The following is a 15,496-nucleotide window of genomic DNA, read 5'->3' as shown; positions in this document are numbered from 1 at the left end:
GTCAAGCCGCCGCTGATGCGGCCTTGAGCTGCTACCTCTGTGGCCCGAAGCCGCCACCTCCGTTGACCTCTATCGCTTGGTTGGGCCGGCCCTGCCACCACCAACTCGCCTGTTTTCAAGTCGACCCCACGACTTTATTCGCGTCCGCGCCTTCGCCTTTGAGCCGTCAGACCGAGCCATCACATCTGCTGCCATGGCCCGCTGGCGTGTCTCTGTTGTTGCCTTGCACCTCGAACCGGCTACAAGCTGCCTCGCCGGTGCCCTTCTGCCACTTAGTTCTTTTTCCCTTGGAGTGATTTGAAGTCAGCAGTTGCAGTTAGATAATTTTCGTAAAGATACCTGCCATGATGCGGCACCTCAGCTGTCTGAAGGTGTCCCGGTGTTCCATGCTACAAGTGATAGAACGCAAGGTAACAAATATCTCCAGTTTTCACTTTGACGGTGGACAAGTACTGCTATTTCTTGGAGAATCGCTGGAGATGAAGACAATTTTCACATCACATTCCTGTGTTCTTCACTATGCTTGTGCCACGCTCCCGTCCAGTATGCCAAATCTCGAAATTCTTAATATACTTCTAACGGGTGATATGCCTAAATGCTGTAATGAGACGCTAGAAGCATGACTCCATCTTTATAAATCCCTCAAATTTGGAGCGGACTCCGGGATGCTGCTATGGCAATCTTAGCCGCCCCACACCACTATGACTCGCCGTCTCCAACCTGCCTTTGTGCGCCTCTGCCGCCGGATCACTTCACGCGTGGCTGCAGAGTCGGTTTCGCCGGGGACCTCCACAAGCCGCCTCACCGGGTACAGACGAGGAATCCGTCACCACGGCCTCGGGCTTTCCCCTAATGATTATCTAGTTACAACTGCAAGAAAGTCTCAAGGCTGCAGCCTGAAGACGCTGCTGACAAGCTGCGTGTGTACGCGCCGCAGGCCTGCAACAGTAGCGGGTCAAATCATCGAAAGGAACAGAGGGAGTAACATGCAAAGAGAAAAGATCAATTAGTACTCATATTTAAAGTACCACTACAAGCACTGCATCAGTCCAAAAGCTAGTATGGAGCATTAATATTACCACGTGCAAAAATTCTGAAAACAATCACTTTGGTCTGTGTATATTATATGCAACATAATTATTCACTAAAAAAAGTGGTTTATACCGCGGGTACGGAGCACGGGCTTATAATGTTCCGTCCGGCGATAGTCCGTGACATATTACCCGATAAATGGATGCACACAAGCCGCCACCCTTGCAGCCCAGTCTACATCGACTTGCTGGGATCATGTTTGCTTGTTGTTCAATGGATGTGCGCAAGTTGCCGCCCTGTGGCTTGAACTACATCAACTAGCCAGGACCGCGCCTGTGATTGACTCGTCCGTCCACGCTGGCTCACAACGACGCGGCCGGCTCACCCGTGATTGATTTCAGCTTCACCGTGGTGATCATCAACTCCGCGGGGGATAATCACTGGCCTGACATATCAGGTGAAATCCATCCAGTATATTTTTATATTACATATTATTTTCCTTAAAAGAGCAATTACTTTGGCTTGCAAGTTCTCTAGTGCAGGACTCAAACCGGTCTATATCATGATCAAATATGAGAATCTCAAACCAACTCATTGAGTCGTCTTAAGACTCGGGGGCTCTATGGACATGGCTCAGTAAATGTTGCCAGTTTAAAGGCCGTCATAAAAATTTCCGGCTCAAAATGAAGAATATCCGGTTTAAAATCCGGTTTAAGAGAAATCTGTCTCTCATAAAGCTTTGAAGCTATCAATATCCGGTTTAAAATTCCGGCTCAAGAAGAATTTATCTCTCGCAAAGTTCGAGTTCTCAGGAAAAATTAAAAGACCAAAGAGAGTCTGTTGCAAAGCACAACTCAAACATATGTACCCTGCTTCAATGGTCATTTAGGGGCTTCCTGTTCAAACATAGGTCGTATTCGAATCAAAGAGAACATAGCTGTCGGTACCCTCTTGATCGGCGCAATGCCAAACCCACTAAGGGGCTTCTTGATCGTATTCGAATCATAGCTTAACCCTTTTTGGGTCTTATTTTGATCATATTTGAATCAGAGTCGTTAAAAAACTCTCAAGGTCATTTGGGGGCTTCCTGTTCAAACATAGGTCGTATTCAAACCAAAGATAACATAGCTGTCGGTACCCTCTTGATCAGCGCAACGCCAAAATCACTAGGGGGCTTCATGATCGTATTCGAATCCTAGCTTAACCCCTTTTGGTCCGGTTTACTAATCGTATTCGAATCAGAAGCCTCATTTTTTTCTCTGTTTGACTTAAGTTTTTTGAAAACAGTCTTTTGGGTCTTGTCTTGAGACTTTTTGCTCATATCTGAAGTATATATATATATGTGTGTGTGTGTGTGTGTGTGTGTGTGGTTTCGATTAACCCGGCTTGACTTTGGATGATAAGTCGTCATATATGACAATCATAAATATTTGGAAGTTTTGGCTTCTAAAGATTGGGTTATCACCCTTACTGCACATGTATCCTAAACCGGCAGTACGATTCAATATCACAGGAACCGGTTTTTCAAACCGGATTATATTATTCAAATATTTAATAGCCAACATGGCTGGATGTTTATTATGGTTATCAATAGAATTTTTTTATGATGGAGGTCCTCAAAGTCGCTTCACCGCAATGGTTATTATTTTGTTAATGGACATGATTTATTTTTACAATGGAGGGAATAGTCCCGAGTCGCTGCAGGCTTACGACCCGGCACTTGGGGGCTACATTATTCAAATTAAGATTACATCAAATATGCAAGTCCCATGTCATTGCCAGCATGCACCATGGCACTTGGGGGCTAATGTAAAGTCATTTTTTGATCAACTTATTGAAGACTCGACTCATCCCATTGTAATGAGCCGGCCCTTGGGATACCAATTGCTCCTGTAAAAAATTCAAGGTACACAAGCCTCAGTCCATTATATTGAAAGATCCATTACTCAGTTGGCAGAGTACAAAGCTCTTAACCTTGTGGATGTGGATTCAAGCCCCATGGTGGAGATTACATCATATGATGTTATTATCAATGAATCATATACAAAGTCCCAGCTCAGTAATATCTTACTGAGTCGGCCCTTGGGGGCTACACGCTGCTGCTCAAGTTTACATGATCATATTTACAAAGTCCCTGATCATTGTTGCATAATGACCCGGCCCTTGGGGGCTACACTGGTTGAAATTTTTATGAGCATAAGGCAATTACAAGTCCCAGGTTGCTACAAGCATGACAACCCGACACTTGGGGGCTACATGTGATATGCATATAAGGAAGGAATAACTTCAAATTCTAAGTTTTGAGCAAATCAGGTATTATATTATTATCAAAGAAATCTGCAAAGTTTATTACCCGGCGTCATCATAAGATTAACCCGGCATCAGCAATAATTACATGACCCGACATCATTTGTTTATAACCCGAAAATTTTGGCAATCATAAATTGGCAAGATCTACATCTTTAAGCCGGCTGAATATCAGTTGAATATTTCAAGACCAATATTTTTGTCAAATTAGAGCATTGAAGGCTGACTCAAATGGATTATTTCTTATGATATTTCTTTACAAGAGCCAATGTCAGCAAATGGATTATGGAGCTGGCCTAATGACCCGGATTTTCTAGAAGAAGAAAATAACAAGGACTTAAGGATGACCAGGTGCCGGTTTACAAGAATATTTAGCCCGGAGTACAACCTGTCAAATTTGTTCTTGTGTTTATGTTGCAGATCAGTTTAATATGGATAAATCCAAATTAAACTAGGGGCTAATGTCGGCGATATACCCCGCGGTGTAACCCGGCTGGATGTATGACCCGGCTGGATCTTGGCGACTCACTGGTGACCCGTCCGGAGCTTGGCGACTCACGGGTAACCCGCCCGATCTTGGCGACTCATTAGTAACCCGGTGGGCGGGTCAGATGGACGACAAGGCCCAAGGCCCAGTATGTCGGTTCATGTGATGGTGGGCTGCTACCTCTTGAGCACTGCATTGGATTTCCCCGAAGAGGAGAGGATGATACAGCAAAGTAGCGTAAGTATTTTCCTCAGTTTTTGAGAACCAAGGTATCAATCCAGTAGGAGGCTACGCACGAGTCCCTCGTACCTACACAAAAACAATAGCTCAACGCAACCAACGCGCTTAGGGGTTATCAATCCCTTCACGGCCACTTACGAAAGTGAGATCTGATAGAGATGATAAATAATATTTTTGGTATTTTTGGTATAGAGATGCAAAGTGAAAAGTAAAAGGCAAAGTAAAAGCAAAGCAATAATAAAGTAATGGAGATTGCTATGATGAGAAAGAGACCCGGGGGCCATAGGTTTCACTAGTGGCTTCTCTCAAGAGCATAAGTATTCTACGATGGGTGAACAAATTACTATGGAGCAATTGACAGAATTGAGCATAGTTATGAGAATATCTAGGTATGATCAATGTATATAGGCATCACGTCCGAGACAAGTAGACCGACTCCTGCCTGCATCTACTACTATTACTCCACTCATCGACCGCTATCCAGCATGCATCTAGAGTATTAAGTTAAAAACAGAGTAACGCCTTAAGCAAGATGACATGATGTAGAGGTATAGTTTCATGCAATATGATAAAAAAACCCATCTTGTTATCCTCGATGGCAATGATACAATACATGCCTTGCTGCCCCTTCTGTCACTGGGAAAGGACACCGCAAGATCGAACCCAAAGCTAAGCACTTATCCCATGGCAAGAAAAACCAATCTAGTAGGCCAAAGCAAACTGATAATTCGAAGAGACTTGCAAAGATAACCAATCATACATAAAAGAATTCAGAGAAGATTCAAATATTATTCATAGATAGACTTGATCATAAACCCACAATTCATCGGTCTCAACAAACACATCGCAAAAAGAAGATTAGATCGAATAGATCTCCACGAGAGAGGGGGAGAATATTGTATTGAGATCCAAAAAGAGAGAAGAAGCCATCTAGCTACTAACTATGGACCAGTAGGTCTGAAGTAAACTACTCACACTTCATCGGAGGGGCTTGGATGATGATGTAGAAGCCCTCCGTGATCGATGCCCCCTCCGGCGGAGCTCCGAAACAGGCCCCAAGATGGGATCTCGTGGATACAGAAAGTTGCGGCGGTGGAATTAGGTTTTTGGCTCCATCCCCGATCGTTTGGGGGTACATGGATATATATAGGAGGAAGAAGTATGTCGGTGGAGTTTCGAGGGGCCCACGAGGCAGGGGGCGCGCCCTAGGGGGGGCGCCCTCCACCCTCGTGACCGCCTCGTGGCTTTCTTGACGGAGGGTCCAAGTCTCCTGGATCTTATCTGATGAGAAAATCACGTTTCCAAAGGTTTCATTCCGTTTGGACTCCGTTTGATATTCCTTTTCTTCGAAACCCTAAAATAGGCAAAAAACAACAATTGTGGGCTGGGCCTCCGATTAATAGGTTAGTCCCAAAAATAATATAAAAGTGAATAATAAAGCCAAATAATGTCTAAAATAGTAGATAATATAGCATGGAGCAATAAAAAATTATAGATACGTTGGAGACGTATCAAGCATCCCCAAGCTTAATTCCTGCTCGTCCTCGAGTAGGTAAATGATAAAAACAGAATTTTTGATGCGGAGTGCTACTTGGCATAATTTTAATGTAATTCTTCTTAATTGTGGTATGAATATTCAGATCCGAAAGATTCAAGACAAAAGTTCATATTGACATAAAAATGATAATACTTCAAGCATAGTAACTAAGCAATTATGTTTTCTCAAAATAACATGGCCAAATAAAGTTCATTCCTACAAAATCATATAGTTTAGTCATGTTTCATTTTCATCACACAAGAATGCTCTCATCATGCACAACCCCGATGACAAGCCAAGCAATTGTTTCATACTTTAGTAATCTCAAACCTATAAACTTTCACACAATATATGAGCGCAAGCCATGGACATAGCACTATGGGTGGAATAGAATATAATGAGGGGGGTTATGTGGAGAAGACAAAAAGGAGAAAGTCTCACATCAACGAGGCTAATCAATGGGCTATGGAGATGCCCACCGATTGATGTTAATGCAAGGAGTAGGGATTGTCATGCAATGGATGCACTAGAGCTATAAATGTATGAAAGCTCAACAAAAGAAACTAGTGGGTGTGCATCCAACTTGCTTGCTCATGAAGACCTAGGGCACTTGAGGAGGCCCATTGCTGGAATATACAAGCCAAGTTCTATAATGAAAAATTCCCACTAGTATATGAAAGTGATAACATGAGAGACTCTCTACTATGAAGATCATGGTGCTACTTTGAAGCACAAGTGTGGTAAAAGGATAGTAACATTGTCCCTTCTCTCTTTTCTCTCATTTTTTGGGCCTTCTCTTTTTTATGGCCTTTTTTTGGGCCTTCTCTTTTTATGGCCTTTCTCTTTTTTTATTCCTCACTTGGGACAATGCTCTAATAATGATGATCATCACACTTCTATTTATTTACAACTCAATGATTACAACTCGATACTAGAACAAAGATGACTCTATATGAATGCCTCCGGCGGTGTACCGGGATATGCAATGAACCAAGAGTGACATGTATGAAAGAATTATGAACGGTGGCTTTGCCACAAATACTATGTCAACTACATGATCATGCTAAGCAATATGACAATGATGAATGTGTCATGATGAACGGAATGATGGAAAGTTGCATGGCAATATATCTCGGAATGGCTATGGAAATGCCATAATAGGTAGGTATGGTAGCTGTTTTGAGGAAGATATAAGGAGGTTTATGTGTGAAAGAGCGTATCATATCACGGGGTTTGGATGCACCTGCGAAGTTTGCGCCAACTCTCAATGTGAGAAAGGGCAATGCACGGTACCAAAGAGGCTAGCAAGGATGGAAGGGTGAGAGTGCGTATAATCCATGGACTCAAAATTAGTCATAAAGAACTCACATACTTATTGCAAAAATCTACAAGTCATCAAAAACCTCGGCACTACGCGCATGCTCCGGGGGGGATAGATTGGTAGGAAAAGACCATCGCTCGTCCCCGACCGCCACTCATAAGGAAGACAATCAAATAACACCTCATGTTTCAAATTTGTTGCATAACGTTTACCATACGTGCATGCTACGGGACTTGCAAACCTCAACACAAGTATTTATCAATTTCACAACTACTCAACTAGCATGATTTTGATATTATTACCTCCATATCTCAAAACAATCATCAAGCATCAAACTTTTCTTAGTATTCAACACACTTATACGAAAGTTTTATTATTAATCTTGCATACCAAGCATATTAGGATTTTAAGCAAATTACCATGCTATTAAGACTCTCAAAATAATCTAAGTGAAGCATGAGAGATCAATAGTTTCTATAAAACAAATCCACCACCGTGCTCTAAAAGATATAAGTGAAGCATTAGAGCAAAACTATAAAGCTCAAAATATATAAGTGAAGCACATAGAGTATTCTATCAAATTCCAAATCATGTATGGCTCTCTCAAAAGGTGTGTACAGCAAGGATGATTGTGTTAGACTACCAAGCAAATACTCAAATCATAAAAGACGCTCCAAGCAAAACACATATCATGTGGTGAATAAAAATATAGCTCGAAGTAAAGTTACCGATAGAAGTAGACAAAAGAGGGGATGCCTTCCGGGGCATCCCCAAGCTTTGGCTTTTAGGTGTCCTTAGATTATAGTGGTGGTGCCATGGGCATCCCCAAGCTTAGGATCTTGCCACTCCTTGTTCCATAATCCATCAAATCTTTACCCAAAACTTGAAAACTTCACAACACAAAACTTAAAGTAGAAAATCTCCTGAGCTCCGTTAGCGAAAGAAAACAAAAGACCACATCATGGTACTGTAATGAACTCATTCTTTATTTATATTGGTGTTAAACCTACTGTATTCCAACTTTTCTATGGATTATAAACTATTTCACTAGCCATAGATTCATCAAAATAAGCAAACAACACACGAAAAACAGAATCTGTCAAAAACAGAACAGTCTGTAGTAATCTATAGCTAGCGCAAGATCTGGAACCCCAAAAATTCTAAAATAAATTGCTGGACGTGAGGAATTTATCTATTGATCATCTGCAAAAAGAATTAACTAAATAGCACTTTCCAAATAAAACAACAGTTCTCGTGAGCGCTAAAGTTTCTGTTTTTTTACAGCAAGTTCAACAAGACTTTCCCCAAGTCTTTCCAACGGTTCTACTTGGCACAAACACCAATTAAACACAAAAAACACAACCAAAACAGAGGCTAAATAATTTATTTATTACTAAACAGGAGCAAAAAACAAGGAATAAAAATAAAATTGGGTTGCCTTCCAACAAGCGCTATCGTTTAATGCCCCTAGCTAGGCATAACAAGCAAGAACAGATCTAGGTATTGCCATCTTTGGTAGGCAATCCATAAGTGGCTCTCATGATAGATTCATAAGATAATTTTATTTTCTTTCTAGGAAAGTGTTCCATGCCCTTTTTTAATGGAAATTGAAATCTAATATTCCCTTCCTTCATATCAATAATTGCACCAATCGTTCTAAGGAAAGGTCTACCGAGAATACTAGGGTAAGAAGGATTGCAATCTATATCAAGAACGATAAAATCTATGGGTACATAATTCATATTTGCAACAATAAGAACATCATTAATTCTTCTCATAGGTTTCTTAATAGTGGAATCCGCAAAATGCAAGTTTAGAGAGCAATCATCAAAATCATGGAAATCTAGCAAATCACACAAAGTTTTGGGAATAGTAGAGACACTAGCACCCAAATCACACAAGGCATAAAACTCATAATCTTTAATTTTAATTTTAATAGTAGGTTCCCACTCATCATAAAGTTTTCTAGGGATAGAAACTTCCAATTCAAGTTTTTCTTCATAAGATTGCATCAAGGCATCAACGATATGTTTAGTAAACGCTTTATTTTGACTATAAGCGTGAGGAGATTTTAGCACGGATTGCAACAAGGAAATACAATCAATTAAAGAGCAATTTTCATAATTAAATTTCTTGAAATCCAATATAGTGGGTTTAGCAACATCTAAGGTTTTAATTTCTTCAAGCCCACTTTTATCAAATTTAGCATCAAGATCAACAAATTCCGAATTCTTAGAACGCCTTGTAGGTAAAGATGGATCATATTCAGTCCCATCATTATCAAGATTCATATTGCAAAACAAAGATTTAATAGGGGACACATCAACAACTTTTAGATCTTCATCATTATTTTCATGATTCATATTGCAAAACAAAGATTTAATAGGGGACACATCAACAACTTTTAGATCTTCATCATTATTTTCATAGGAACTAGAAGAACACGCTTTTATAAAGGCATCTTTCTTAGCACGCATCCTAGCGGTTCTTTCTTTGCACTCGTCAATGAAAATTCTCATGGCTTTGAGAGACTCATTGATATCATGCTTAGGTGGAATAGATCTAAGTTTCAAGGAATCAACATCAAGAGCAATTCTATCCACGTTCATAGCCAAATCATCAATCTTAAGCAATTTTTCTTCAATCATAGCATTAAAATTTTTTTGCAAAGAAATAAATTATTTAATATTAGATTCAAAATCAGAGGGCATCTTATTATAATTTCCATAAGAATTGTTGTAGGAATTACCATAATTATTAGAGGGGTTACTAGGATAAGGCCTAGGATTGAAATTTCCTCTATACGCGTTGTTACCAAAATTGTTCCTACCAACAAAATTCACATCCATAGATTCATTATTATTCTCAATCAAAGTAGACAAGGGCACATCATTAGGATCAGAAGAAACACTCTTATTAGCAAATAATTTCATACGTTCATCCATCTTTCCACTCAAAACATTAATTTCTTCTATCGCATGCACCTTTTTAGTAGATCTTTTAGTATGCCATTAAGAATAATTAACCATAATATTATCTAGGAGTTTAGTAGCTTCTCCTAAAGTGATTTCCATAAAAGTGCCTCCGCAGCCGAATCTAAAAGATTTCTAGAAGCAAAATTCAATCCGGCATAAATTTTTTTGTATAATCATCCACAAATTCAAACCATGAGTAGGGCAATTACGTATCATTAATTTCATTCTCTCCCAAGTTTGTGCAACATGTTCATGATCAAGTTGTTTAAAATTCATAATATCGTTTCTAAGAGAGATGATCTTAGCGGGAGGAAAATACTTAGAGATAAAAGTATCTTTGCACTTGTTCCATAAATCAATACTATTTTTAGGCAAAGATGAAAACCAAGCTTTAGCACGATCTCTAAGCGAAAAAGGTAATAACTTCAATTTAACAATATCATTATCGACATCTTTCTTCTTTAGCATGTCACACAAATCAACGAAGCTATTAAGATGGGTAGCGACATCTTCACTAGGAAGGTCGGAGAACGGATCTTTCATGACAAGATTCAACAAAGCAGTATTAATTTTACAAGATTCAGGATCGGTAAGAGGAGCAATCGGAGTGCTAAGGAAATCATTATTGTTGGTATTGGTGAAGTCACACAATTTAGTATTATCTTGAGCCATCGCGACAAACAAGCAATCCAACACACAAGCAAACAAAAAGCAAACGGGAAAAAGAGGCAAATAGAGAAAGAGAGGGAGGATAGAGAGAGAGAGAGGGCGAATAAAACGGCAAGGGTGAAGTGGGGGAGAGGAAAACGAGAGGCAAATGACAAATAATGTAATGCGGGAGATAGGGATTGTGATGGGTACTTGGTATGTTGACTTTTGCGCAGACTCCCCGGCAACGGTGCCAGAAATTCTTCTTGCTAGCTCTTGAGCACTGCGTTGGATTTCCCCAAAGAGGAGAGGATAATACAGCAAAGTAGCGTAAGTATTTCCCTCAGTTTTTGAGAACCAAGGTATCAATCCAGTAGGAGGCTACGCATGAGTCCCTCGTACCTACACAAAAACAATAGCTCAACGCAACCAACGCGCTTAGGGGTTGTCAATCCCTTCACGGCCACTTACGAAAGTGAGATCTGATAGAGATGATAAATAATATTTTTGGTATTTTTGGTATAGAGATGCAAAGTGAAAAGTAAAAGGCAAAGTAAAAGCAAAGCAATAATAAAGTAATGGAGATTGATATGATGAGAAAGAGACCCGGGGGCCATAGGTTTTACTAGTGGCTTCTCTCAAGAGCATAAGTATTCTACGGTGGGTGAACAAATTACTATTGAGAAATTGACAAAATTGAGCATAGTTATGAGAATATCTAGGTATGATCATGTATATAGGCATCACGTCCGAGACAAGTAGACCGACTCCTGCCTGCATCTACTACTATTACTCCACTCATAGACCGCTATCCAGCATGCATCTAGAGTATTAAGTTAAAACCAGAGTAACGCCTTAAGAAAGATGACATGATGTAGAGGGATAGTTTCATGCAATATGATAAAAACCCATCTTGTTATCCTCGATGGCAATGATACAATACGTGCCTTGCTGCCCCTTCTGTCACTGGGAAAGGACACCGCAAGATCGAACCCAAAGCTAAGCACTTATCCCATGGCAAGAAAAACCAATCTAGTAGGCCAAAGCAAACTGATAATTCGAAGAGACTTGCAAAGATAACCAATCATACATAAAAGAATTCAGAGAAGATTCAAATATTATTCATAGATAGACTTGATCATAAACCCATAATTCATCGGTCTCAACAAACACACCGCAAAAAGAAGATTACATCGAATAGATCTCCACGAGAGAGGGGAGAACATTGTATTGAGATCCAAAAAGAGAGAAGAAGCCATCTAGCTACTAACTATGGGCGCGTAGGTCTGAAGTAAACTACTCACACTTCATCGGAGGGGCTTGGATGATGATGTAGAAGCCCTCCGTGATCGATGCCCCCTCCGGCGGAGCTCCGAAACAGGCCCCAAGATGGGATCTCGTGGATACAGAAAGTTGCGGCGGTGGAATTAGGTTTTTGGCTCCATCCCCAATCGTTTGGGGTACATGGATATATATAGGAGGAAGAAGTATGTCGGTGGAGCTTCGAGGGGCCCACGAGGCAGGGGGCGCGCCCTAGGGGGGGCGCCCTCCACCCTCGTGACCGCCTCGTGGCTTTCTTGACGGAGGGTCCAAGTCTCCTGGATCTTATCTGATGAGAAAATCACGTTTCCAAAGGTTTCATTCCGTTTGGACTCCATTTGATATTCCTTTTCTTCGAAACCCTAAAACAGGCAAAAAACAACAATTCTGGGCCGGGCCTCCGGTTAATAGGTTAGTCCCAAAAATAATATAAAAGTGGATAATAAAGCCAAATAATGTCTAAAACAGTAGATAATATAGGATGGAGCAATCAAAAATTATAGATACGTTGGAGACGTATCATGGGCCGGCTTAAGAGGAAAGCGTAAGAAATCTTCCCTTACAAAGGAAGCAAGACTAGGACTCTACTTGTAATAGAGTAATCCTAATCCTACTAGGACTAGTCATGTAACCCGCCCCTTCAACATATATAAGGAGGGGCAAGGCACCCAAAGAGGACAAGAAAAATAATCTTTAAGGCTAGACACAACTAAAGGGGAGCCGGCTTATGCGGCGTCTCCCGGATGAGCATAATGAGATCTAGCCACAAACAGCGTGTAGGGCTATTACCGGATGATGTTTCCCGGGGCCCGAAGCTGTCTAAATCCTTGTCGTATGTGTTGATCCGTCCGGCGTCTCTCGTCCCGACCAACCCCTCTCAAGCTACCACATAGATTCGTTGGCCTCACGACTAAGTCCTCACACTAGGACATTTGCTGTGACAATTCCACGACACAATATGTAATATAAAAATATACCGGATGGATTTTACCTGATATTTATCCACCGTGAAGTTGATGATCACTGTGGTGACGCTGAAATCAATCACGGTTGAACGGACCGTAGGAGCAGAAAAATGAACCGGTCACGGCGTTGTAAGCCGGTGCGGGAGTCCATTGAGTAACGACGACTACCTGTGCCAAAAGATGTTGGCATGCCTCCATCTCCGCGGTTTAATATCACTTTTTGTCATAAATAATTGCCCTGATTCGTTTGGACGACGGATGATCCTTTTATCGTGACAGAGGTGGCTCAGGCAGACCAGCGACTCAATATAGGTCCAGCGGCTCAGGCAGACCGGCGACTTAATATAACCCCGGCGGCTCAAAGCAGCAAGGACGGCTCAACGCGGCTCCGGCGGGTTGATGTAGATTAAGGTATGTATCCATCGAGCATCACGGCATGAACAAGTACTAGTGCAAACGTGACGTTGGCGCGCACCCGTTATGCGATACCTTTTTTGTAATGAATAATGGTCCTGCGGAAAATATTATAGATCAGAGTAATTGTTCTCAAACAATTTAATATGTGCTATTTAAAATAGTCTGGACAGATATCACCTGATGTATTTGGACTTTATGATCCCTACCGGTGTCCGTTAGTCAACCCGACATGTTGAGTAGGTCAGACCGCAGGGCGGACAGTAAAACGACCGCAGCATCAGAGGCGGCTCGGATAGATGAGTCGGCTATGGCGTTGTAAGCCGGTGCTGGCGGGGAGAGTCGGCAACAACGTTGGAAACGGTTTGGCCATGGGTGCGGATGATGAGTCAATCGTGGGCGCGGTAAGTTGCACGGATGGCAATTAATCGTAGGCACGATCCTAACGAGTTGATGCAGATCGAATTGCATGGGCGGCGGCTTGTGCACACCCGTCCAACAGCAAACGATGAATCATTGTCTTGCATATATAAAATACACAGATAAAGTAATTGTTCTTTGACAAAAAACAATATGTACTAGAAATAGATTTAGATGGATATCACCTGATGTCTTTATCTGGACGACCGATGGGGCTGGCCCAGCAGATGTTTCATTGATCTCAGACTGTTTTATGTGCAGTGTTTGACCATCATGCTACTCCCTCACCTGGCCTAGGCTTCAAATTATAAGAGCGAGGCCATGGTGACTCCCGACGGGCGGCTGCTGCGGAGGTGACCCAGCCCCAGCGAGGCGCTGGCTGTGGAGGTGAACTGCCGCGACTCGAGGCAAAGGAGATCCAGCGAGGCAAGCGGGGCCTGCAGCGGCAACGTCGGCTCAGGGGCCGGTTCATAGCCAGAAAACTCAGCGGCGAACGGCAGAGCAGCTCAGCCAGGGCGGCTCAAAGTGGATGTAACCCAGAAACAGGGTCACGCACGGAACAGCCCACCGGCAAGGCCGGCAAGCTGACAGACCAAGTTGGAGCGTGGTGGCGACTATCCTGCTGTAAACTTTTAATAGGCCGCGACGACGACTTGGTTGCAGTAAAGACAACGGCTCAACCAGCAGAGGTGCGTACGGCGCAGTGAGGTGGCTTGGCGTGGTCAGGGCAACTCAATGCAGCGGAGACACAGTCGCAACGGCCTGGCGGGTCCGAGGCAGAGTAGGCCGAGGCGGCTCTCGACAGAATCGAGCAGCGGCTCACGGAGAATCGCGGAGGCAAACAGCGGCTCGCAGCAGAAACTGTGTGAGACCGGCCACTGTGGAACAGGCCGCCTCGGGGCGAGGCAGTTTGACCACGGCGGCTTAGTGCGTCACTGCGGCGGAAACGCACTGGCCAGCAGGGCGAGGCCACGGCAGCGGCGCGATGCGGCGAGTCACGATGGGGGCGGGTGTGCTCGCAAGTAGCGGAGCTCGGGCGCGGTGAAGTGGTTTTGCAGCCCGCGGCCAGCAGGCGCGTCAGGAGGAGCATGGAGGCGACGCAGACGTCGTAGAGAGGACGGCGAGGGGGTCCGCGGCAGCGTGGATGCGCAGGATCCGTGGCGGCGCGTGGAACGCGGCAAGGCGGCTCAGTGGAGGCTGCAGGTTGAGGCCGTGCGGCCACGGCGGCTCACGGCCGGCCCAACGGAGATCGGTGAAGGCGAGACCGGCTCGTGGGCTGTTTCCCTTTTTCTTTTTTTCTTTTTTTTGACTGCTGGAGACATCGTGACAGTCGCATGTGACCCGACGCCGTAGCCTTTTGCCTTGTAGTTTTGGAAACCGGAGATCGATCCGATCTTGCATCGATTAATCATGCGAAAGAAAATTCCTCCTTCGATTTTCACTAGAGATTGATGCCTCGTCTCATAGGACATTGAAGACCGTATACGCCCTGATTGATCTGATGTTTTAAACAGTGAAATATCAGCACGTCTCCTGTCAAAATCACAACCATTGCCGATGATGGAATTTGTGCACGCCCAAACGGATGAACCGGCAGGATACGATCTCGCTGAAGTTGAAGTCGACGAAGCCACAACTCCGGCGCGTAAACGTCCCACAGACGGCGCAATTTATTTTTCTTTTCGTGATCTTGACTCACGAACTTGAAGACGACGTAGATCCTTTCGAATCTGCTCTTCATCCGAAAATTGCGAACTTCTCGAACCCTAAGAAAGATCCCTCCAAGAACTCAACAACACCGTGCGCGGGCCTCACGGTGGGCGCCAACTG

At 43.1% G+C, this 15,496-nt stretch overlaps 1 protein-coding gene across 2 annotated transcripts in view; it reads left to right on the top strand.

Annotated features, from left to right (window-relative positions):
- Positions 1 to 15,110, top strand: part of SGP1 (Ras-related small GTP-binding family protein) — a 28,755-nt gene extending 13,645 nt beyond the window's left edge. The window contains exon 6 of one of the 2 annotated variants that reach the window (XM_048700093.2): positions 13,928 to 15,110. In XM_048700093.2, the coding sequence (XP_048556050.2) occupies positions 13,928 to 13,963 (36 nt within the window). In that variant the 3' untranslated portion in view covers positions 13,964 to 15,110. Of the gene's footprint in view, positions 1 to 13,111; positions 13,160 to 13,927 lie in introns of those variants that run through there. The other variant, XM_048700094.2, reaches the window with a different exon arrangement.
- Positions 15,111 to 15,496: the final 386 nt, after the last annotated feature.

This window comes from Triticum urartu, chromosome 2A (assembly GCF_056163025.1).
Source record: "Triticum urartu cultivar PI428250 chromosome 2A, HENAU_Tu73, whole genome shotgun sequence".
Classification (NCBI taxonomy): Eukaryota; Viridiplantae; Streptophyta; class Magnoliopsida; order Poales; family Poaceae; genus Triticum; species Triticum urartu.
The sequence above is the reverse complement of the archived record's forward strand: the minus strand, read 5'-3'. Positions and strand labels throughout refer to the sequence as shown.